The 22,956-nt window shown below is 41.5% G+C and overlaps 2 protein-coding genes across 3 annotated transcripts in view; one reads left to right on the top strand and one right to left on the bottom strand.

Annotated features, from left to right (window-relative positions):
• PPAT (phosphoribosyl pyrophosphate amidotransferase) overlaps nt 1–22,956 on the bottom strand; it is a 54,196-nt gene that overhangs the window by 14,683 nt on the left and 16,557 nt on the right. The window contains exon 2 of the mRNA XM_056332034.1: nt 1,695–1,761. Coding sequence (XP_056188009.1) covers nt 1,695–1,761 — 67 coding nt within the window. The remainder of the gene's footprint in view (nt 1–1,694; nt 1,762–22,956) is intronic.
• Nucleotides 2,207–22,956, top strand: part of LOC130146154 (uncharacterized) — a 33,487-nt gene continuing 12,737 nt past the window's right edge. The window contains exons 1-6 of one of the 2 annotated variants that reach the window (XM_056332015.1): nt 2,207–4,672; nt 9,533–9,619; nt 13,094–13,531; nt 14,570–14,659; nt 15,418–15,489; nt 19,571–19,657. In XM_056332015.1, coding sequence (XP_056187990.1) covers nt 4,285–4,672; nt 9,533–9,619; nt 13,094–13,531; nt 14,570–14,659; nt 15,418–15,489; nt 19,571–19,657 — 1,162 coding nt within the window. In that variant the 5' untranslated portion in view covers nt 2,207–4,284. The remainder of the gene's footprint in view (nt 4,673–9,532; nt 9,620–13,093; nt 13,532–14,569; nt 14,660–15,417; nt 15,490–19,570; nt 19,658–22,956) is intronic. The other variant, XM_056332022.1, reaches the window with a different exon arrangement.

Raw genomic sequence — 22,956 nt, 5'->3', positions numbered from 1 at the left:
ATCAAGGGCTATTAATTTGTGGTCAAAGGCTGTCAACAATCAGAAGGGAACACACCCCCATGCCTTAGGTGTTCCAGTTCATACTATAATTATGTTTTTTTAAAAAACTATTGACAAACATGAGTAGTGAGAAGCAAGAACCTTTTCCACTCTTGTCTCTGCTATGAAGAAGAGTCATATGGGGTTTGGAGGACAACAAGTACAGCAGCATCTCAAATGCTGACATTTTTAGGGACTAGTTTAGAACTCAGAGTCCTAGATACACTTTCACCGGTGTAACAGACCCAAATGTTTGTTACATTAGCACCACTTCCAGGATTAAACAAGTCGTATAAATTGTACTCCACAAGCTCTTTATTACACTTGTGGTTGTTTCAAAGTGCTGGAGCTGAGACATGTATTTCAAGGATAAAAGAAGCCATCACATGCTCTGCAACTTTTAAAGTATCAAAGCTGCTATGATGAGATAGTAAATTTTAAATTCTTAGCATGACAGCTAAATATTGCAGCTCAGTAACATGGAAACACTACAAATTACTAAATCACCTGCTGTTAGTTCATTCTGAGAAGCACTTTTTACTATGGGATATATAGAGCAGCCTACTTTAAAGGAAGCTGGAATTCCTGTAAACCTTAAGGAAAGCTGCAACCCAAGCAGGAGCAGGAATGAACAAACATAACAGTGCTGAAGTTGAGAAAAGCTGCATTTAAAAGTGTGTGTATGTGTGTGTGTGTGTGTGAATCAGGCTGTAAGTAACAGATACGAGAGGGGAAATGCCTGTAGAGGGAACAAACATGATGCTTGAAGTAACAAGATTTTGCATGAGGCATTGAGCAGTCATGCATAGATACACATGCTGCTGCAGCAAAGCAGCTCTTACTCTTGGACTGCTTTGAACAGGCTAATTAATCTTCCTCAGAGACCTCTGAACACCAAGACATACCGCTTTCTGATTGTGGTCAGAGAACACGCATCAAGAAGTGCCTCATGGTTATTTTGCTGATGTAGTTTTATTTCAAATCCTCTCCCCTTCCAGGATGGAACAGGCTGATGATTTTTTTTTTTTCCTAATCACCATTTACTACAGAAGGAGCAGAAATATCCCAGAGCATGCAAGTATCCTCCTGGCATAATACGTTCGAGGCTATGGCCGTTTTATGCCGTTTAACATCCCTGGGGATTCTCTCAGCTTGAGAAAGACTATGTGACCTTCTCAGGCCTCCACTCAATCTTTTATTCTGTTTATTTTTACCTATGGGTAAAGTAGCTGCCACTTCTCCAGTCTCACTAAGGCAAGAATTAGTCATCCACTTGCTTGTGCACAGCCTGTAATGGTATTTCTTTTCTCTTGATCTCAAGTTGCATTGTTGCTCTTCCGAATCTCCAGAGTTAACACCTTAGGTGCAGGGTGACTTTGGTAGGTAGTTTTTGTGACATTAATAGACTGATCTTGATACTTCTGTGTCTGCCACTGTGTGTATGGATACACCCACCACCATAAAGCTGGCATGTTTGTTTTAAACATGCACTTAAGACACAAATTGTACCAATAACAGGGTTAGATACTATCACTGACAAAACCAAACAATCCATCAAAACATGTTACTTTCCCTCTAATCATTCTGTTTCCCAGCCAAAACAAACTTTCATGTGCCTGAGTTAGGCACCTACACAACATTAATTTACATTTTACCTTGTGCACTTTGAATGCCTGGGATGACTCTCCATCACTTGTCACAATTCCAGCACTCTCCTGGCCCCTATGGACAAAACAGAATTAACATAAAGTAATGAAATGCTTAGAATATGAAATGCTTTAACATACAATAGATTGATATTTTTCCATCTGTTTTTAACAACATGAAATTTTAATGTAGGCTTATTTGTTGTTTTATTTTACAGGCTTGTAATTGCAGCTGGTTTCTTGCCCATGTTATGCTTTATTTCAAAACAGTCACATAAGGTTTGTGCCTAAGCCTACTGAATTCAGTGGGAATCTTTCCACTAATAAGCACTGGCTCAGGTTCTTACTGCAGTGCTATTTCAGCGTGGGCATAAAATAACAGCAGATGCTTAATCCAAAAAGCCACTTTGCAGTGATAGTCATCTAGGCAGTAGTAGTAGGCTCTATAGTGCTACTCCATTTCTGCTTTGGGCTGGAGGAGTTTATTAAGAAACTGATGGTTTTGCCTAGGGGGATGCACTCCAGCAGACAAGCTAGCCATCTACACCTCTAAAAGCTATGTGGACCCTCTGATAAAAGCATTTGAGTACATGAAGCTAATATTGGACACCACAGCTTCTGAACTCAAGCAAAACAAGTCTGGTGTACAGCATCACAGCAAATGGAAACACTTCTCCTACAGCAGTTCAGCCTCCGGCTGGCAGTTGTGCTTTGCTGAGCAGAGGAGCTCTATCAGCTGGAAGGAGGGTTTTCCCGAGCCTGCTCCCCGTTGTCCCCAGCCCTGCCTCCAGGCTCGGTCCCTAGGGCGGGCAGGCAGCAGGCACGGGTGCCCTGATGGAAGCAGGCAGAACACTGCACAGCTGCCCAATGTTTGCATTTCAGTCCTTATCCATGGAAAAGATGTTTTGCAGACTGGGTTTTAGTGGGCAACAGTGCAGGCTACTCAAATCTCCCTTTACAAGGCCTCCTGGAGTAAGGCAGAGTGTTCCCTCTAACAAAACTGCTGCCGTAGACCCACCATGCCCGTAAGACTCGTAAGGACTGTGGTAAACTGGTAAGCTCCCATCCATTCTCATATACAGTAATGCCTGAAAAGCGAAGATGTTTTTCTTAAAAAGAAAACATTCAGAATATTTTTAGAATATTAGACAAAGATGCTATTTGTGCGCTAGACTGGTTTAACTCAACTGAAGTAACTGATATTAATTAGTATAGCCAACAATAAAACTGGGCACCAAAAATCTACAGAATGGATGCTAACCTACCACTGACCATGCTCATTAGAAATTTTCTCCCATTCCTAAAATCCCTCTATTGGTCACTAGCCCCAGTTCTATGTAAACCAGAAATTTAAAGAACAATTGCTTACAGAAAGCTAAACAAAACGAGCTTCAGACATATCAGAGCGACTTTGCCCTGTTACTGACAGAGCTCTTCAAGAGAAGAAACTCAAACACATTTATTTTAACTCGGGAAGATGTCCCACCTGTAAGCACAAAGACAGGTAGTGAGACTTAAGGTAGTGAGACTTAAGAGCTGATATGCTGCATTCAGCAGCTGTTACCCCGATGTTAATGTTACAGGCAGTTGCCATTCGAATAGGGACACCGTCCCTTTAAACACCAACACCATCAATAGCAGAAAGAGGGAAGGGAAGGTGCTGAGGGCAGGCAGGCCCCTGCCGTGTGCCACCTCGGTGGCCCCCATCTCTTAGGTAGCTCTCATGAACAAGTAAGCTCAATGTCATTACGGCAGAGCCCGCACAGCTCTACCAGTTTAGTCAGACGTTTAAATATGCAAGCTTTTCATTAAGACATCACTAATAACCCATGAACGCTAGAGTTAAAAATGCGCATATATACCACCACCGGTTCAAACCCAATCCTAGACAGAGAAGCAAACGCCAAGTGGGATGATCCCAGATGGTTTTGCCTAGGGGGATGCATTGTTTCTGCCACGGATCGCCTATGTAGAAGCTTTTGCATTCTTGCACTCCAGCAGACAAGCTAGCCATCTACACCTCCAGAAGCTATGTGGACCCTCTGATAAAAGCGTTTTGAGCACATCAAGCTAATATCGGACACCGCAGCTTCTGAACTCAAGCAAAACAAGTCTGGCGCACAGCCTCACTGCACATGGAAACACTTCTACAGCAGCTCGTCCTCCGGTTGGGCACAACCACCAACTCCTCCAAACTTACAACTTGTCGGAGGGCGCAGCCCCGGGCTCCCCGGCTGGAGCCGCACAGCGAAGGGTGGGCACGGACGGGTTTTGCGGGGGAGTGGGTCGCGTGGTGGTTTTAGTTTTTTATTTGTTTGTTTTCGTGTGTGGTGTTTTTTTTTTAAAGCAACTGGATAGCGCGAGTGGGTTTGTCCCCCTCGCCCCCCGAAGGGTTAAGGCGCCGCCGCCCCCGGCGCCGCTGCCCCGCCGCCCCCGCCCGCCGATCTGGCAGTTTCTCAAGTTACTCCCCTCAGGCAGCTTGAGCCAGTAAAACCAGATCCCTCCACCTCGGCGGAGCTCGCTGACAACCAGCCGTCTGGTTTCCTAGGAAACAAAATCTTGGCTAGAAATAGTGAATCATTTCCAGGTCACTTTCAACATGGAGAGTGGAGCGGGGAAGCATTGGACTGAGGAGGAGGTTAAAGCCTTGTTAAGCGTCTGGTCAGAAAAAAATATCAGAAAGCAACTCCACGGCACCCTGAGGAATAAAGGAATATTCATCTACATTGCTAAAAGGTTGCAGGAGTTAGGAGTTTGCAGGGATTGGAAACAGTGCCGTGCAAAGTATAAAAACCTGAAGTATGAATACAGAACGGTTAAATATGCCCACAACTCGGGGGATGTCACTAAAACCATGAAGTTTTTCCATGATCTGGATGCCATATTGCGATACGAACCTGTCACACAATTAGCAGCAGAAGAGAACGGCAGGTGTTCTGCGACTGAGGCGCAGCTGAACACAAGCCCCGCCACAGAGAGCGCGCAAGGTAAAAAAACAAAACGTTTTTGCTTCTATTTTTCTCTCTTTGCTTAAAAACCAAAGGGACAAACCCCAAGCCTGAGTTCGCTTGAGCTGAAGCGGAGGCTGCGCAGCTGCTGGAACTGACTGGATGCACTCCTTGCGCAGGGGAAGAAAATGTTAGCACCCACCAGTGTCGAAGTCTGTAAATACAGCGTAATTCTAGCAAAATTATGGTAACTGCTCCTATTGCAGCCTTGGTGCGTACGCGCCGCTGTCTAGGCTTCTGCACTGGCTGGAAACGGTACATGAGGAAAAGCTGTTCCCGTTGCCGGTGACGCTGGTCCGTGCGCGGTACTTGGCGGAGCAGGTCTGGCCAGGCTCCGGTGCGGGTGGGAACTTAGAGAAAGGTGAAAGTAAAGGTTGAAATCGGCGTGATTTTTGGAAAATTGTTATTGGTGATACGAGTGAAATCTAGGGGGTTTATTCGTATTTCCCTGTATCTGCAAATTTAGGTGTGATGGCTAAAGGTAAATCATTTTGTAAGTAATTCAACTTAAATATTTGAGAAACGGGTGTGTGTGTGTGTGTGTTTAATAATGTCATCTTAAAAATTGTAATGTGAGGAAAGTAAAACTCAACGTTGTTTGTCATTGAGGCAAACCAAATGAATACAACGGCTTTTATTCTGAAGGGGGTTTTACGAAATTATTTGCATCTCTTGTTTTATTCAGCCCTCTCTACATATGCATGTAAGCTATGCTTAACATTTCATTAGGGTCAATCTGCTATTTGACATCACTCAAATCTCCTTGTCACATCCTAAATGTCACTGAAGCATAAGCCCCAATAAGAGTAAAAAGTACCGAAATAAGATGGCTAAATAGAGAAATGAAAAGCCGAGCTGTTCGTGCCCACAGTATGTGGTAATTTACATCAGTTAAGATTGTGAACCTTTTTTAAGAAAACAAAAAACTCAGCGTTCGTATCAGGGGAGATTGCCAAGGGCACAGAAAGGAGCTGGACATACAGTTTGCCCTTGTACCCTTCCACATATTCCCCTACAATGCTGTTTTACAGATCCCAGGAAAAGAAATTGCCATTTTTCTTGTCATTGTTTACTTTAACAAAAAGCTTGACCTTAATTTGTCATCACTAAGAGAAAGTCTTTAATTTATCAAAGTAACTTCAAATTAAAATGGCAATTTTATAATATTTTAACATGTTCTCTCTGCACCGTGTATTGCAATCCATTTTTATTTTAAAACTTTCAGAACTGAGGCCAATACAAGCTGTTACACTTTTGAGGACTACATGGAACTAAGTGTCCTTCATCTGAGGATCTGCCCTTAGATTACCCTCTTGTTTTTTGATGTAGTTTGCACCAACTATTAATCCTAATTCTCATCTGCTTTAGACCTCTAGCAAGTTTAAATCAGGAAAGTTTAATTTCAGTTGCGAATCCCAAACTAGAATATATATTACAAAAATTACGCCTGGGTGAGACACACCTCATTCTGAAGCATTAGGGCAGCTTGGTTTTAAAGATGATATAATTAAAATAAATCTTTTCAATGCACAAGCATTTCTGTTACTCCCTTAAAAAACAAACACACACACCCCCCCCCCCAGGTTTTATGGATAAACAAAAATTAAATGCAACTAAGTGTAATAATGCACTTCTAACGGTAAGAATTCAAATGCAAAGTTTTTCACAACAATTATGATTCAGCCACAAAGAAAACACAGCAAGATAGAAATGCGTCCTGCAGCTATGCAGAATGCGTGCATCCATAAGAGGGGCAGAGAGAGCAGCTGTGAGAACACCAACTTTCTTCATTTAAGAGCACAAGTTAAGCAAGTAACACCGTACTAGGGGCCCAGTCCTTTCCGCCTGCGGTCAAGTGCTGCCCTGTCCGCCCAGCTCAGGACTTTGAAGGGCATTTGTAAGGCTAAAATGGCATCGGTGGCTCTGCAGCTGATGCTCACAAGTTCTTTTGTGGGGGCAGATCTGACAGTGTAGCTCCCGCAGAAGGAAACGCGATTCCCTGCACCCACCAAGGCAGCTTGCTGCCCCTGAACTTGAACCTGGCTGCTCCCCCATGGTCTGCAGGAGGACAGGGACTGCTTTCATGTGGGTGTCATCCTCAAAGGGAAGGCAAACAGACCAAAGTGTATTTGTATCCCTGCAGGTCCCCCCCTGGGCTTCTCCCTTTCAAAGGCAGAGCCTTACAGAAAGGGAAAATGGTCACTCCCCGCTTTAAAAAGATGCCAAGATGCCTCATTTTGACAGAGCTGGAGGCATCGAGGATGTCTAGGCTTGTGACTTGGGTAGCAAGAACAAAATGCTATCAGGAAACTAAAACCTGTGCCAAATAATACTGTCCACCATGGGCGTCTTACTTTATTTGAAGAACTTAGTAGCTGTACTAGTTTGTTTTGTTTAAAAAGAATGAAAAGGGACAAGGCATGCTCCCAAAGAAATTACTGTATTTTTACCATTCTGCTTAGCCTCGGTCTAAATATTCATATCCATCCTTAATGTAAAGCTACAAAGCATGTCTTTCTGTTTGATTTGCCTGATTATCTCAACTACTGGGAGGTTGCTGGGGAGGGGGAGGAAGGGGAAAGGAAGGAAGGAAGGAAGGAAAAAAGAGACCACGTTTATGGAACTGAATGGTATTTCTGTACTGTTTCCTTGAGTGTTTTCTTCATATCTGGTAAAATCAGTTTACTTTTGAATGTGTAATTGAAGAAACTGATACTGAAAATCACAATCAAATCTGAGAGGTGTCTCGGGACAAACTTGGTAGTAGCGCACACACCAAATTCCCAGCTCACTCACAGAAAGATGACGCTTTTTGCGTAGGCACTTAACGGCAGCAGAGGCCAGAGATGTTCATTTTGTCCTCCCAAAATACATGTTTTCAGAGGCACACACACAAGTTGTAGCTTAAACAATCATTAAAAAAGATGTAAGTCAACATGTTCACTTATCTCAAAATTTAGTTTGTGTACTGCCACAGTAATCGACAGCCAAGTAAATCCATTAGAGTGATGGTGCACTACGAAAAATGCTATCTTTCGTTACAGTTCAAATGAATCACCTTCCCATTTTGTTAATCAGTTTGATTGTTTCAAGTTAAATCAAGTATTAATAAATTAACTGCAGTATTTACAGAAGTAAAGCTCGCCTAGTATCTCATATTAAGTAACTAACGCTCTTTCATAGTCCTCTATGTTTAAATATTAATGCGCTGGTCAGTCACCTTACTTGACCTTCATTTTACCACAGCAAATGCAGAAAAGGTATCAAGTCTGAGCAGAAATGCATCAGCAATGACAGTATTATCATATATACAAAACTCAGACAGCTACTAGAAATGCAAAAAGATCCTTCAGAAATGCTGACTCGAAAATGCCACACGTATGTAGTTTTTCCGTGTCTGGACTTTAACATTAAACATGTCATTGTATTTCATATGCATATTTTTTGTAATAAGAGTGTGTATTGCTCTTACTGAGTAACTTTTTTGCTCATCAGATGCTTTTTTCCCCCCATCAAATATTCTAACATGTTTTTGTGTTAACTGTTCTTATTTACTTAAAATTATAATAAATTGTTTCTCTGTGATACTATGATGTAATTAAACTTGCTCATCCTAGTGCCCATGGGATACTCAGCAGCCTTCTGACAGAATTTATTTCCCTTCTCCTTAGCTTGCTTTGCAGCTCCTAAGCAGATAAAAGGCCAGCCTGGTGCTGGAGGTGGAGGGATGAGCACACCTTTCCCTCCATCAGCCCGGCCGCAGGGGGTAGCAGCTCCTGCCAGAGAAGCAAGGCAGACAGCTGGGAGCAGTCGGAGATCAGGCCACTGCATCTATGAGTCATTCTGAGCCTTGCTGAAAGTCAGGAGGATTTAGGATAATGCTTTCAAGTGCAGTTTTCGGTTTCACCTATGTCAGGATACCAGGTTGCATCCTAACCGCACCTTGTTACTGCTCCTTGTGACGAGCTACCGCAGCACCTTTGAACAGGTAGCTTTGATCTGTGTGACCTGCCTGGCAGGAGCTGACAGTAGCTCAGCTCCCTGTACAGTGAATCAATATTTCAAACCTCCCTGTCAACACGGTACGTTGAATACAGCGTGTTACTATAGAACATAGAACTTAGAAGTCTGTCCTCCGTGAAAATGAAGCTGATTCAGAACCTGACTTACGTATGCTGCTTTCTAAACTCACATAGCAATTACTATATAATACTGCTTTTTAGAGAAATGTAGGAATGTCATGCTGTAAAAAGCTAGACTGAAGAATCCTGTCAGCTACAAATACATCCATTCTCTAGTTACAATACTTTTCCTGCTTTCCCTGTGCCATTAATGAATTTCATAGATTTCCTGAACTCTTTGCAGAACATTCTTGTTTTCTTCATACACTTCCCTAAATAATTCTTCCTGGATATTTTTTTTTTGTTACATAAATGGCTTTGTGCTTATGTGAATCCGTATGCAAAGTCTGCTTTTATTTGCGTGTCTCTTACCTTTCATTATCTACTTTTAAACTATACTTTTAATGTGCTGTCCATCCCAAATGCTGAGTGAAAAGTGTACAAGTCACTAGAATCAAGTTGGTTTCTTCAAGGATTTAAAAATACATTTCAAACAGGCTTCATATGCAAGAGGTAAAATAATTTTATTTACTTCCTGTAACTCATGTCCTCTTAGGGTGACAGGCCAAATTAATTTTAAATTTTATTTAAATACAAATTAAGTGTGGAGATTACAAAGTTAATAATCTTCTCATTGCGTATGGACATTTTCACTTAAACTAATTTAAGCTAACATAGTCCATACCTATTTTTCATCTAAAACCTCTTTCCTTCCCAGGTGAAATATCAGTTTCTTTAGAAGATGATGAGGATGCTCCAGGAGATCCACTACTTTTTATGTCTCATGTCAGACCAGTTCAACTAGGTATAGTATGATGGCGCAGAGAGATCAAAAACTAAAAAGCGGCATGGCTGTCAGAGCACTTTCTGACAGCTTGAATCCGCCGTCATTCTGTTTCTGATCAACATAGCTTTAAAATAGCCACATTTTGCACCATCTCCTTCCGGGTTTTAGCACTTGGCAGTCTCATGCATCACTAACTAGATATTGGCCACTGTATATGATGTAACACCTGCATGACCACCATTCACGTTCAAAACACATCCCGTGCTATAACTTAGTCATATCAACCACGTTCATTTTGTTAAATGCTAGTGGAAAGTATGCCAAATGGTAGGGTGTGAAACCACTGTCAACTTGCAGATTTTCTCTAACTCATGTAATTTCTGCTTAAAGCAGCATGAGTGAACGGCCTGAGCCAGGAGAGATGCAGAGGTCAGAGCTGGCTCACTGAGCAATCCAGATCTGCAGCGGTCTTCAAACTGTATCCCCTCTCCAAGCGAGGGGTGGTCAGCAATGCTTTAGTCCAACCAGCCATACAACTCACTCGGACATAATCCTACTTTTTTTTTTGGCTCAGGAAAGTCATTACAGAGGAAAGGCCCAAATCTGGCAAGCCAGAAAGAGGAAGAAGATCCTAGGTGTGAGCCTCTTCAAGGGGCTGCTAAAAGGAGTGGAGGAGCCTGAGCACATTTTAGGCAGAATTAGACAACTGATGAGCTGATCCCATGCCTGAACAGTAGCACTGTCCTGAATTTCCTACATGCTCTTTCCATTTTTTATATACCCTCTATGCCCATCTATATACATCCCAATCCAGTTACAACTTTCACTACAGAATCTCCAAGGTGCCGTATTCAGGGAGAAAACAAGGTCCCAGCTAAACCTACAGCTTTTACATTACACGCTATACCCCTTTTACCCGGCATAACAAGACATTAAGGAAGGGACAAGAATCTCACATGGAGTTATATGCACATATATATATAAACAAGTCTTTTCTTGCAGTAAGTATCTGAATCAAGGTTTACAGGAATATATCTGTGTTACTCAGTGCTCTTGCAACACACCGCACAAAGCAGATTTATTTGGCCTGCTAGAAAAGTCTTCGGTTCTGAGAAAGTTACTTTCTACAAAGCTAGCAAAGTAACTTCAGTTGCATCGGCTGTTGTGTACTGATACTGAAATGTCTTACCCTAGTACCTGTCTTAGTCTTTAGATTTCAAACTCCACTCTAAGAAAAATGTTGGGCCCTTTCTATTTATATTGCTTAATATTTTGGTTTCATTTCAGCAGATATCTCATTTTGAGGGAGCTTAGAGAAAAATCAAATATGGCATAAACTTATCTTCCAGATAAAAAAATAATGCATATTACAGAATCATAGTATTGTAGAATGGTTTGGGTCTGAAGGGACCTTAAAGATCATCCAGTTCCAACCCCCCCTGCCATGGGCAGGGACACCTTCCACTAGACCAGGCTGCTCAGAGCCCCATCCAGCCTGGCCTTGGGCACTGCCAGGGATGGGGCATCCACATAAGCTGTTTTAACAATTTTTTAAAAAACAGATTAGGGCTAAAATACATTTGAGGCATAAGGAAAATTTTCACATTGTTTCAGAGCAGTGCTTGTGGGTAATATATTTTGAATCGCAATGGTTTTTAAAGGGAATGAGGAACAAACACTGGCACCTTTTTCCACTCTGCATACAGTAGAAGGAATAAGCAATACACTATGTCACGAGCACTCATCTGAACTACCATCCACAACCAAAAGTGAGCCTAGTTGCAAATGAGCTTACTAGTGAGAAATGGTGGTCTACACAAGAGCTATAAAGAAACCTTATCCCTCCCAGACTGCCCCATACTCTGTGGCTTGACTGAGAAGTGCAGGGAGCACCTTCTGCATTTGTCTTCCTCTTCTCTTCCCCTGGGTCCTTCCTCTCTGGCCCCCGCAGCACGCTCTGGTAGTGCAGAATGCACCACTCTGGAAATCCAGGTAGTTGAAATGCTCCCGGTAACACTGAGCAGAGAGACTACACCAAGCCTGTCTGATGTTGGCAGTTGTCACCTGTGACCTACGGTTGCATTCACCTGTAAACAAACATTTTCTTTGACTCCCCCAGGAAGAAATGAAGAAAGCATAAGTGATACGTAACCTGAAAATTACCCTCCTCAACAACGTATCAGTGAGCTGGCTGCTGCAGAGTCCTGATTAACACAGGGCAGGACAAACGGGGGAAAACCGCTATCTCCGAACAGCTTTTTCACAACCAGAATGAATTACGGAGACTAGCAAAGAATGCCTCTGTCTAGGAGAAGTTGGTCCTCAGACAGGTGGCTATACACAAGTACACTCCACTGAAGCTGTATGTACAAGCAAAGGTCAGATATTTTTGCCATCACATAAAGCTCAGCGACTATAAAGTATCCAACCCCGGTAACCTGGCTTGCCCTTTTAGAATAAGACACTGGCAAAGGCATTTATCACTTCAGTATGGTTGGAAAAAACCGTGTCAGTTACTGTGCACTTTCATGTTTGATGTCTTTGTTGAAGCGCTGGAATTGTGGTTTTTTGGGTTTTTTTTTTGTTTTTGTAGTTATTTTTGCAAAGATTTAGATAGAAAATGCATAAGAAACCACTTTCCAAACTAATTTGATAATCAAAATGAAGTCTGGGAGCAAATTCATAATTAGAAACAAGTAAACATTAAAAAATAAAGTTGAAGACTGAAGAAAAAAAAAAAACTTAGATCTGCAGAGTACGATAACTCAAACTTAATTTTTTAATAAAAATCCCCAAATGTCATTGATTGACCTGCACTGAGAAAAGGTGGAGGTTCTGTACCATGAGAACTGTGCTCGTTATCGCACAAACGCTCCTGTGACTGAAGACAAGTCTCCATTCATCAGCTCCTCACAAACTGGATACTTGGTCAAGAGTTAAGGATCAGATTCTTCAGATCCTTACCCAGTTTAAATCTCTCTATGTGTGTAAAACCATGAGTATGGCACAAATGCAGAAAGTCAAGTCTTGATGGTAGTGTCAGTGACTCGGGGCCCAGTTTATTGCTGTGCTAAGGCAGCACTTGCTCTCTGCCAAACAGCGCTCCTCTCTAATGTCTGAATGACAAAACAGTTCCTTGGTTATTCTCAGAGGTGTCAAAAGTCCTTGGTTATTCTCAAAGTTGTTACAAGTAAAGTTCAGTGTATTAGGGCACAGAAGAAAGGAATGTTCCTCTTAGGTTAGTTAAATGTACATGCACTACCAGTGCTGGTTTTCAAGAGAGGGCAAAAATGATGTCAGAGTTAACAAAAATGCTGAAAAGTTAATAACCAGTAGCTCGATTTTAATGTCACCTCTACTCCGTCTTTCTCTGGAGAGCCAAGTCATGAGGAAATGGCATACTTCATTCTCATTCTGTCTGTCCTTTCCCACCCCAACCACCCAATGCAGGTAACCCGTTTCTGTGTCTCTCCCCTACCCCACACGATGCAGGTAATCCAACGTCAGCAATAGAGGCTTCCAAAACACCGGCTTTTATTCCAACAGTAGCAAATGAAGGAGGAAAACACTGGACTGTTAATGAAGTCAGAGCTTTGATACGCATATGGTCAGACAAAAATATCCAGCAACAACTGGAGGGGACAGTGAGAAATAAAAGAATATTTGAACAGGTTGCTGCTAGACTTCAGAAGTTTGGAATTGACAGGGACTGGAAGCAGTGCAGGACAAAATATAAAAATCTGAAACATGAATACAAGAGTGTTAAAAGTGCCCAAGACTCAGGGAGTACAAGTAAAAGTATGAAATTTTTTAATGAACTGGATGCTATTCTGGGGCACAGCACCATGGAACAAGCAAGTAAATCAGATAATGATGAAAGTGAGAGGCCTCCAGAATGGACAGAAGCAAAATCAGAAAAGGACTCCATAGGTAAGTACTTCAGCTACCCATATATAATGTAAAACATTTAGTTTTCCAACACTAGAGATTTGAAAGAACACCAAAAAAAAAAGAGCAACCAGCTAGATTAACCAGTTTGCTGGGGGGAAAAAAACACCAAATGGAAGTTTACTATTGTGTCTTACATTATAAGGTGGTCTTTCAGATTGAGTGATTGCCTCAGACTTTTTGTAGCAAAACTGAGAAACAAAAGGAGGAAAAAAAGATGGAGACATAGGATAAAATAAAGCAATGCAGAAAGACCATTCCGGTCAAAATCACAGCAGAAGAGACTGTTACCAGCTTAGTTTAAAAAAAAACCAAAAAAGGATCAGAGAGATGGTCAGACTGTGTAACGAGAAAAAATGAAGACATTGAGCAAAAAAGTCTGTAGTTACAGACATTGGTTAAAAAAATTAACACTGAAATTTCCTTTCTCCTGTTGTCCCCAATAGTCCAGCTTCACTGGCCTTTGGAGCAAGTCTCCCAAAGCAGTGAAACAGCTATGGTGAAAATAGCAAAAGGAGTAACACCAAGAATACTGTCAGAGCTTGTCTTTATTTTTGTGCTGTTATTGAAAAAATAACTTGGATGGATTAATGCAGAATTAGACCGATGAACCTACACTACCCAGGAGTTAAAACATTTTTTATTGGTATGTACAACCAGAAACATGCCTGTTGTTTAAGAATAAAATTAAACATAAAACTCTTTATTACACAGTAAGAGTCCTACACAGGGCATGATATTACAATGGCCAAATACAAGACTAGAAGTTAGTAAACTAATGGAAGAAGTGAAGAAAAATATAGCACAGAGACCATCTCTGAAAACTATGAAAACATTTTGGGGGAGGATTCACTCTTCAGTTGCTGTTTCTAAGCTTTTTGCTAATGCATCTACTACTGCCTGCTGGCATAACGGATCTTTTGGCATAGGTTGGATGGATCTTTTGATTTGACACAGCACAGCTGTTCTTATGTAGTACACAAATGCAGTGCCCTAATTAACATAGCATTATTTACGCAGAAATGCCTGGAGACACAGCTGAAGAGGACTCTGTTAGTAATATGTCAGAAGACCTACGGGTTGGAGATACAAAGAAAGTTTCTGACTCAGGTAAACTGAAAAGTCTTCTATTTTATATAAATGACTCCCTCAATTTAGTAAATCAAGATGGATTTCTAAAATAAGCCCACATTGTAATTATGGTTGGAAGAGACAAAGACCCAAAATATTTACAGGCAGGAGATAACATCATGGTGATAACTATACTTTCAGTACAAGCATATATGCACATTTACAGTGCTCTGCTGAATTCGATAAAAACAGTCTCGTAAGTAATCTTTTCAAAGATTCATGGCCCAAGATGTAAAGAAGAAGAAACTATTGGTTTGAACAAGCTGAGTGCAATGTATTACCACATTTACTTCTACTTAAACTCTGTCTTTCCAAGGATTAGAATTGTTCACTCTCCTGTGCATGAACTAGTAACAGCATTCTCTTTTTCACAATATAATGTGATCAATCTTTAATATAATTGTGTAAACTCTCATGTTGGGGAATGAAAACTTCATTGAAGAGTATCACTACTAGCACTGACTATGAAGGTCGTATGCTCTTTCCAAAGAAACATTATGATTTGCATCTGAAAGCGTAACTTTCAGGGGAAACGGGAGTTTAACGTTCAGCTAGAGACACATGAAAGTATCAAAGGCTGACAGACCTGACATGCCACAAGGGACCTTATGATCTCTTTCGGTAGCATGAGGCAGAATATGGTCTAAATTAGGCATTAAGGAGTAGTCTTACAGAATTTTAAATGGTCTAATGTGAACTTTAAAGATTTTAATATCAAATTTAAAATCTTCTGACAGATGATGTTACAGTAAATACTACTCCAGAGAATCAGGCAGCTCTGCGTATAACGAAAGAAACACCTATGACAAGTAAGTAAAGACATGGTTGATCATGAGAGGTAATTTGAGATATACTGGACAGTAGCAATTTTGTTTTACCATTCAACAGCAGTTACATTTATTAATTTAAATTTACTAACAAAGAAATATGTAACTGGCCTTTTACCACACCACCATGGGCACTTGAGGCATTCACTGGAGAAAAATAGGTTGTCATGAAAAGTGTATTGCTTATAGGGACCTCATTTTGAGAGAGAAAAATACATAAGAAATCATGAAGAGTACTTTGTGAGATGCAGTTAAGACAACTTGTCAAATGCATAAAATTCCGTTTCTCCCCATCAACAAGTAAAATTACTACATATACATGAACAGTAGTGAGATACTGTAATAATACATAGATTGAGCAGTGCCACTAAACTGTCATCTGACATAGTTTTCAACTGCCTGCAGCTACGTAATATTGTAACTTTTTGGATTGCAATCTTCCAAATGAGTTATTTAAGGTGGAGTTAACAGACTACTTCTAGTAAAGTTCTGAGCATTCATTTTTTACGCTTTAACACTCCTTTAGGATAAGTGTAGGTGTTAAGACATCTATAGCCTACCTTGGTTACAGTTTGCCTTCTCAAGTATATGGATTTTAACTGCATATTTTGTTTGTTTCTGGATAATTGTAACTGCAATCTGATTTTGTGGGGAAAGGCTAAAACAGCAAGTACTTCAGAAGTGTCTCTGGCTCAGCCTATCCACTCTAAAGACTACTGTTCAAACTTTTGTAGGGAAGAAGAGGCAAAACCACAGCACTACATCATGAAGCGATGCAGTTTCAGTTTCTAAAATTCTTTCCCTGGTTCCCAAATGAATGATACAGACTCAAATTATTTTACCACAGATAGTAAAAAACACCTAGACTTTAATGTTATTACCGGTAACATAATTAGATATTACATAAAGCAGAGAAAAGATGCTCAGTTTTTACGTTACAATATCATGGAGACCCTTTATTCTTGAATTGTGATACATGCCTTTCCTAGATGGTTGGAATAAATTTAAAGTGAGAATCTGGCAAGTAAAGAGATTGTATGTACCTCTGTATTCATAAATTTACTTCCTGACAAGTAGTGAAAAAGTCAATCAGGCAGTGATATATTACATTGAATCTTTGATACCAGATGTCTGACAATCGATAGCCTTTAGGATGTGACTTCTTAAGGACTACTCCATATTCAACAGAACCTTCGTAGGAAACTTGCTCAGCAAGCACGTGATTGTAATTTATACTCGTGCCTTTAAAAAAAAAAATTGTAAACCCCCTCAATTGGATGTAATTAGGAATTTATAAATTCTGTTCACCTTGTATCAAGGTATCTTCCTAGTTAATACATGGAGTTGATGTACTCTGCTGTCAGTTAGACATACGCTAGCTAGCCTGGGCAGATAGCTCTTTCTGGCCACCGCAGCTGTGTGAACATGCAGAGGTGCACAAGCTGCCTCAGCAGCGCATGTGCTTCTCACCAGCTTACATGGGAATCTCCGTTATGAGCCACAGCAACACTGTCGCCACTGCTGACCTTTACAAATGGTCGGGTTTGCTGTACTCTAGCAGGGAAAAACTTAAGATGCTATTAGTCGAAAGACAAATACCCTGCCCGGTTCCAGGGAAATACCTGGTTATTTGACGTTTCATGGTACTGTTTTTCTCCTCTGCCTAAACTCGGGGAGCAGCAGCACGTGCCCCCTGGGAAGGGGAGGACGGAGGGAAACAAGCCCCGAGGTGCGCCCGTGGCGGGCGGCGGGGGCGCAGCGGCAGGGCCTGGCCGGCAGGGGGCGCAGGAGCCCACGGCACAGGCGGCCCGCTCCGCTGCCGGCCAAAGCCGCCGGGGGAGGCTGGGGCCGCCGTGAATGGCACTTTCCGGGCGAAAGATACCCATATTAAAACAGCCTGGAAATAAACCCGTGTTTAGTCGTTTTGACTGATGTTTTCTGTTTCACGGGATCGGTTTTGAGGGCAGTGAATTCCAGAAATCTGTTCGGAAGAGCCAAACTGTTTCAGTTAGCCCAGGCAGTAGCCAGCCATGCAAACTCTGTGGTGTGTGTGTACATTCCAGTGTGTCACTGTGCACACACAGGGGTGTCTGATTAAATACAAGGGCCAGGGAACAACAGCGGAGGTGAAAACAAGATTCTAGGGAATACCAGTAGCTTGATGTTCTTAAAAAATACCTACAGCAAGTATTTTGCTTCAAATGACTTTTCTTGTCATTATTTTGTACTTTACTGTATGTCCTTCTCAGAACAAATTCAGAACAAACTCATGACGCTGCCAGGGTAAATTTCTAAGCAAGGGCTTTTTAAAAATCTGTTGTTTAAGATCTTAAGTCAGTGCATACTAGGGCACTTATGTTGGCTTGAAGACTTACGGCTGTGTGCTTGGAATTTTAAAACATACAAAGTCAAAAGATAATGTTTTAATACATATGCCCCAGGCTGGTGTGAAGTAGAGTGTTTCAGAGAAGTGCAAAACTTCTTGATTATTCCGTGGCTCAGCCCAAGCATACAAACTCCTAACTGCATCCAAGTTGTCTGTATCCAGTCTCATAGATCTGCATGACAGAAGCAGCAGCAATTTTGCAAGCTGTTGGAGAGTAAACATAGGCCACACACTCCAAAATTTCCCTAGCTTTGACATTTCCTACTCCCCTTTTATACTAACAAAACACACACGAGAGTAAGGATTAGGTGACAAATTACTAATCTTGCCTCATGTGCCAGAACCCAGGATGGTGATAGTGACAGAGTGCCAAAAGAGAACAGAGCTTGTATCAGTCTGAGCGGGTAAAAGGAAAGACTGCGACAGCATGGCTCTGGTGGCCTTGTGAGCAATGCTTCAAACACAAAGTAGAGATTAAGCATATTTGCTGGCAACTGTCTATAGCTTCACTAAACAATGCGGACGGAGCCACTGTGTTTTATCCATGCCAGAAACCGTTGATGGTTTGTTCTGTTTGGCTCAGTCTTGCTCTCCTCATGCTCTCCCTCCAAAAACTCTGAACGGTGGCTTAGAAAAAAAAGCCAGGCTCCCTACCCACATTCTTGGCTCACTAAGAAAAAAAAAATAAATTAAAAGGCACATGATGCTGGTCACATCGTAAAGAACATCTGATGCAAACAAGGCCGTATTGATTTGGGGGGTAATTTTTAATAAAATGAATCTAGATTATGCTTTATTGCTCAATGTTTAGGGGAAATATTCTTGAATGGACTGAGAACAGTCTGGGAGCCAGAAACTGCTGTCATCGATCCGTGGTGTGGCCTTCACCATTTAATCTCTGTACTCCCTTGGGAATGAGGATCACAAAGACCACTTGCGTCATCCCCCAGTCCATCCCTCCCTCCCAGGGCTGAGGGGTGGAGCTGTCCCCCCCGAACACCATAGGGCCAATGGCAGAGGAGTGGAGGTCTCCTCCCCGTGGAGGGGAGCCCAGGGACACCTCTGTCACCTTGCCTGGGGCCAGGGCCCAGCTGTGTGATGTAAACCTTTTGCAGGGAGGATGCTCTCAGGACAGGCATTTAGTACTTTGTCTTTACTAGGCAGGCAGGCAGCCTTGCAGATCAGTGGTCCAGGCACAGCACCCTGATGCAGTGCCAGGACCCTCACCCCTTTTGGGGTTAATTCAGTGACTCATGGCATCAGTCGCTTGGAGTCTTCCAATAATTCCAGTATGTATTGAAGCACCCCTTAGGAAAGTCACTGTCTTGCCTGTTCTGCTGCATGGAGGGTCACCAGTTACTACATATCTTACAATCGCTCATCAGCGAACATTCTACAAATTCTGATCTAGGTTTAAATAACTTAAGATTTGGCACATTTAATCCATACACTTGTATTAGACAGCTGTTACATGGTGTTCTGGATTTATTTTTAAGTGCATACGCTCTGCTCTTAAACCCACAGCTGCAGGGAAATGGCAGCTTTAATGTATTAAGAGATGAAACCTTCAACAATAGTTGTCATTAATGGCATTCTTTAGTTGGTGGTTCCCAAGACATAACTCAAGACCTGTTTAGTTAATTAGAGCTCTGTAATTATTTTTATTTTTTTTTACAGAAATCTTTGAAGATGAGGGGGACTTTGCCCACTCCACTCCAGCAGCTCTGGAAACTACACAAATAAAGAAGGAGACGATTGACATAGGTAGGTCAAGACTGTGTCTTGATGGTTATAACAGCACATTCTACTTTACTGGGGACTGCAGATTTCTAAGGTTCTTATGTTATTTCCACACATTATACTCATTCTGCTTCTACGTTATGATAAAAACTGGGGTTTGTTTGATTTTATATTGCAAAAATGTATAAACACTTATTTCTCCTTCCCCCAATTAACAAAATCTTATTTTCCCAGACAACATACTCCTTATTATGCTAGATGTGGTAAATCTGCATTTGATTGTGACACAGATACTGTTCTTTTTCATATACAGTTGCTAGAGAGGATAAACTGGAGAGCTGAACAGCTGTCCAGAAACACTGAAAATTTTATACCTTATCTGTCTTTTCGAACTACTTCATGACAGTGCATTTAATTTCAGACTACACTCTATCAAACAAGTGCCATAAATATTCTTAATTATTTTATAAGGAAAGTCGAAATCAGAGCCTCGGCAATATGTAGAAGTCATACATTCAATGACAAGTATTCAGAAGATTTTTTTTATTAAAAACATTACAATTTAACATTAGAATACAGTAGGGATATTAATCTTCTGGAATAAATGCACATAGAAACAATGGAAGGTCATGAAAAAAAGGCATCAGAGGAAATAGCAATGACACTGAAATTGTCCTGACATCCTCGAACAAAATATACTTTATGGTAGTGTTGTTTGTACTCAGAGGTTAATGGAAAGAATAAAAAATTCTATTATAATGATTATGTGAACAACAGGTTTTTTGCCTTTTACACTGAAAGTTTCTACCATAAAAATATTTCTATTGTATGCATCAGTATTTCTGTGATCCAGGCAAGAGCTTCCTTCTTGGCAGTTATGTTATCTGGAGTTTGGGTGTTGAGACACCCTATCCAATAGAGGTTTTACAACTGTTTGCATAGGTTGATCTTGATTATGAAAGACAACTGTATCGAGTATGACACCAAGGACAACATCAGAGCAATGCCATCACAGCAATGACACACAGCAACACAAGTTACACTGAGGATAAAGTAAAGCTGTGTCCCTGAAAGTTCAGAGACATAGCGAGGTCACACTAATGCAAAGAGAAGAGTTCATACACAATGACATAGAATAAAATGTCATGCAAATCAACTGACTGCCTTGTACACACAAAATCCCTGTTCCTGTCATGTGATATCCAATTGAGGATAGAAATCATGTAAGTCAGCAGTACAGGTGCTGTTGCCAAAGGCAGAAAGAGATTAGAGAGCCAGCATGGTTGAGAAGGGGAGCACATAAATGAACGCCATGGGTTTTTTTGGTAATAGTTTTTTAAAAAATAATATCATTTAAGAGCCCAGGAGTAGACCTGCTGCTCCGTTTTGGCCCAAGGTTGTACTTCCAATAGCTGCAAATGTTAAAGGAAGATGCAAGAATTTTCTTAAGAGTTATAGGGCAGCCTATTAATGAAAACACACTTTTTTTCTGGCACTGCAAGTAAATCACACACATATGCTTATTAAGAGTATAATTTCTGATGTTAAGTTTTCCATAAGTATAAAATTTATTCCTGCATGTGGCTTCTGAAAAACAAGTATTTGCCAAATCACTTGAGAAAGCAAGTTATAAGGCAAATGTAAAAATTCTAAGTACTACTCTGTGCATATATTAGCAAGTACCATTATAGAAAGCACATCAAATGAACCTTGCTTATTTACCAACAATCTCTTATTTCTAACAGAGTCGAAACCATGCACTCAGTTTTTCAAAACATAGAAGGAATATTTACTTCTACCCTTTACCAAAAACTGTACTGAATATAGACGGTGTATGACATCCCCTACCAAACCAATGATGACTAATCTTGCTCTCCTTCCCAACCCAAAAAGTAATGTCACACAAAAGTGAACTTTCAGCCTCAGAGCAGTCCAAGACGAGGAAATGAGCCCAGAGTCAGCAAAGCTGGGTTTTGGTGTCCACACGTGATTTCAGTAATTCTGATGGGTCCTGAATTTTACTTCTAAAAGGAATAGTTTTTATGCTGTGAAAAAGCGCAAATCTATTATTGCCTCAGCTCTGCAGAGGGAAAAAAAGCTGGCATGTATACATGCAGAAAAATAATAGATCAATGTATCTATTCTGGTAGAGATGGGATTTTGAAGAGCACTCATATGCTGGTAGAATAAAAAATAGTTTTCCTGTCTTCCCTGTTTTGTCATTGAAGTCACATAGAATAGTTTCGGATAGAGCCATTCCTATATGTAGAAAGTGCAAGTTAAGCTGAGGCTGAAGACTTCGACAAAAGCCTTAATGAATTGTTTCCCATTTTTTCTTCTGCTTATGTTACCACCATCACAAAAGCTCTGTACCAGAGACTAGCCTTTCACCCAAAGGTAAACAAACACGGATGGCTGTCTCCCAAAAGAAGGCAAAATCCTGCAACCTTCCCCACAAAACCTAACATCCCTCCCTGCCCTCCCTCCCAGAATCGGGGAAAGGCACACCTTGAAGCCCAGCTTTGAAACCCACCATGGCAGCTTAAAACGGACTAAACCACTGTTTTTTTGTGGTCAAAAGGAGTCCTGAACAGAGGAGAACAAGAAGGAGTAAGGAGCAAAGGTCTCTTTTCAGTTCTCACAAAGATCTGAGACAAGCCCCACCAGCAGCATGCAATGCAGCTTGTACAGAATGACGCTGCGTGCAGGTGTGCGGGCAGGTGCCTGTGCCTCCCTCTCCCCATTGCACCCGCATCACATGCACAGCTCCCGGACTGGAGAGGGGGACAGTGGCCTTCTGGGGCCCCGGTCCCTGCTCATTTCATGACGGCAGTGGGGAGCACTCATGGCCCTGTGAAGGAAAGGCTGCAGCCCAGCCCTGTCAGGTGTCAGTTCATCCACAGGCATGTACCCTTACAAATGGCACCCGAGCCTCGCCAAGCCTGGCCTACCCGCAGCACTTAAGAAAAAAATCTGGAAGGCACGCCTGTGCTAATCAGTGTATACAAACATGTTATGCAAATAGGCATATATGTGAGATACAAACCGTCAGTGTATGCCTACGTGTTTAATCAAGTGTTTTAAATCCATGTCATATCCACAGCTACCTTTTGGGGAATGCAGGGGCAGAGAGAAGGATAAGGCTTAGAAGAAATGCCAATAAAAACTTTGTTTAGGGGGGCATGTGGCAGAAGACTTGTTCAGGAGACTCCCTGCTGAAGGGAGCAGCAGGCCCAGCACGCAGACCCGGCCCTGCTGCCTCCCTGGGGCCCGGGTTACAGCTGTGAAGGGGAACCCCGGTACAGCCTTCAGATTACTGTCCA

This window comes from Falco biarmicus, chromosome 1, assembly GCF_023638135.1.
Source record: "Falco biarmicus isolate bFalBia1 chromosome 1, bFalBia1.pri, whole genome shotgun sequence".
Lineage (NCBI taxonomy): Eukaryota > Metazoa > Chordata > Aves > Falconiformes > Falconidae > Falco > Falco biarmicus.
This window is presented reverse-complemented; position numbering and strand designations above follow the sequence as displayed.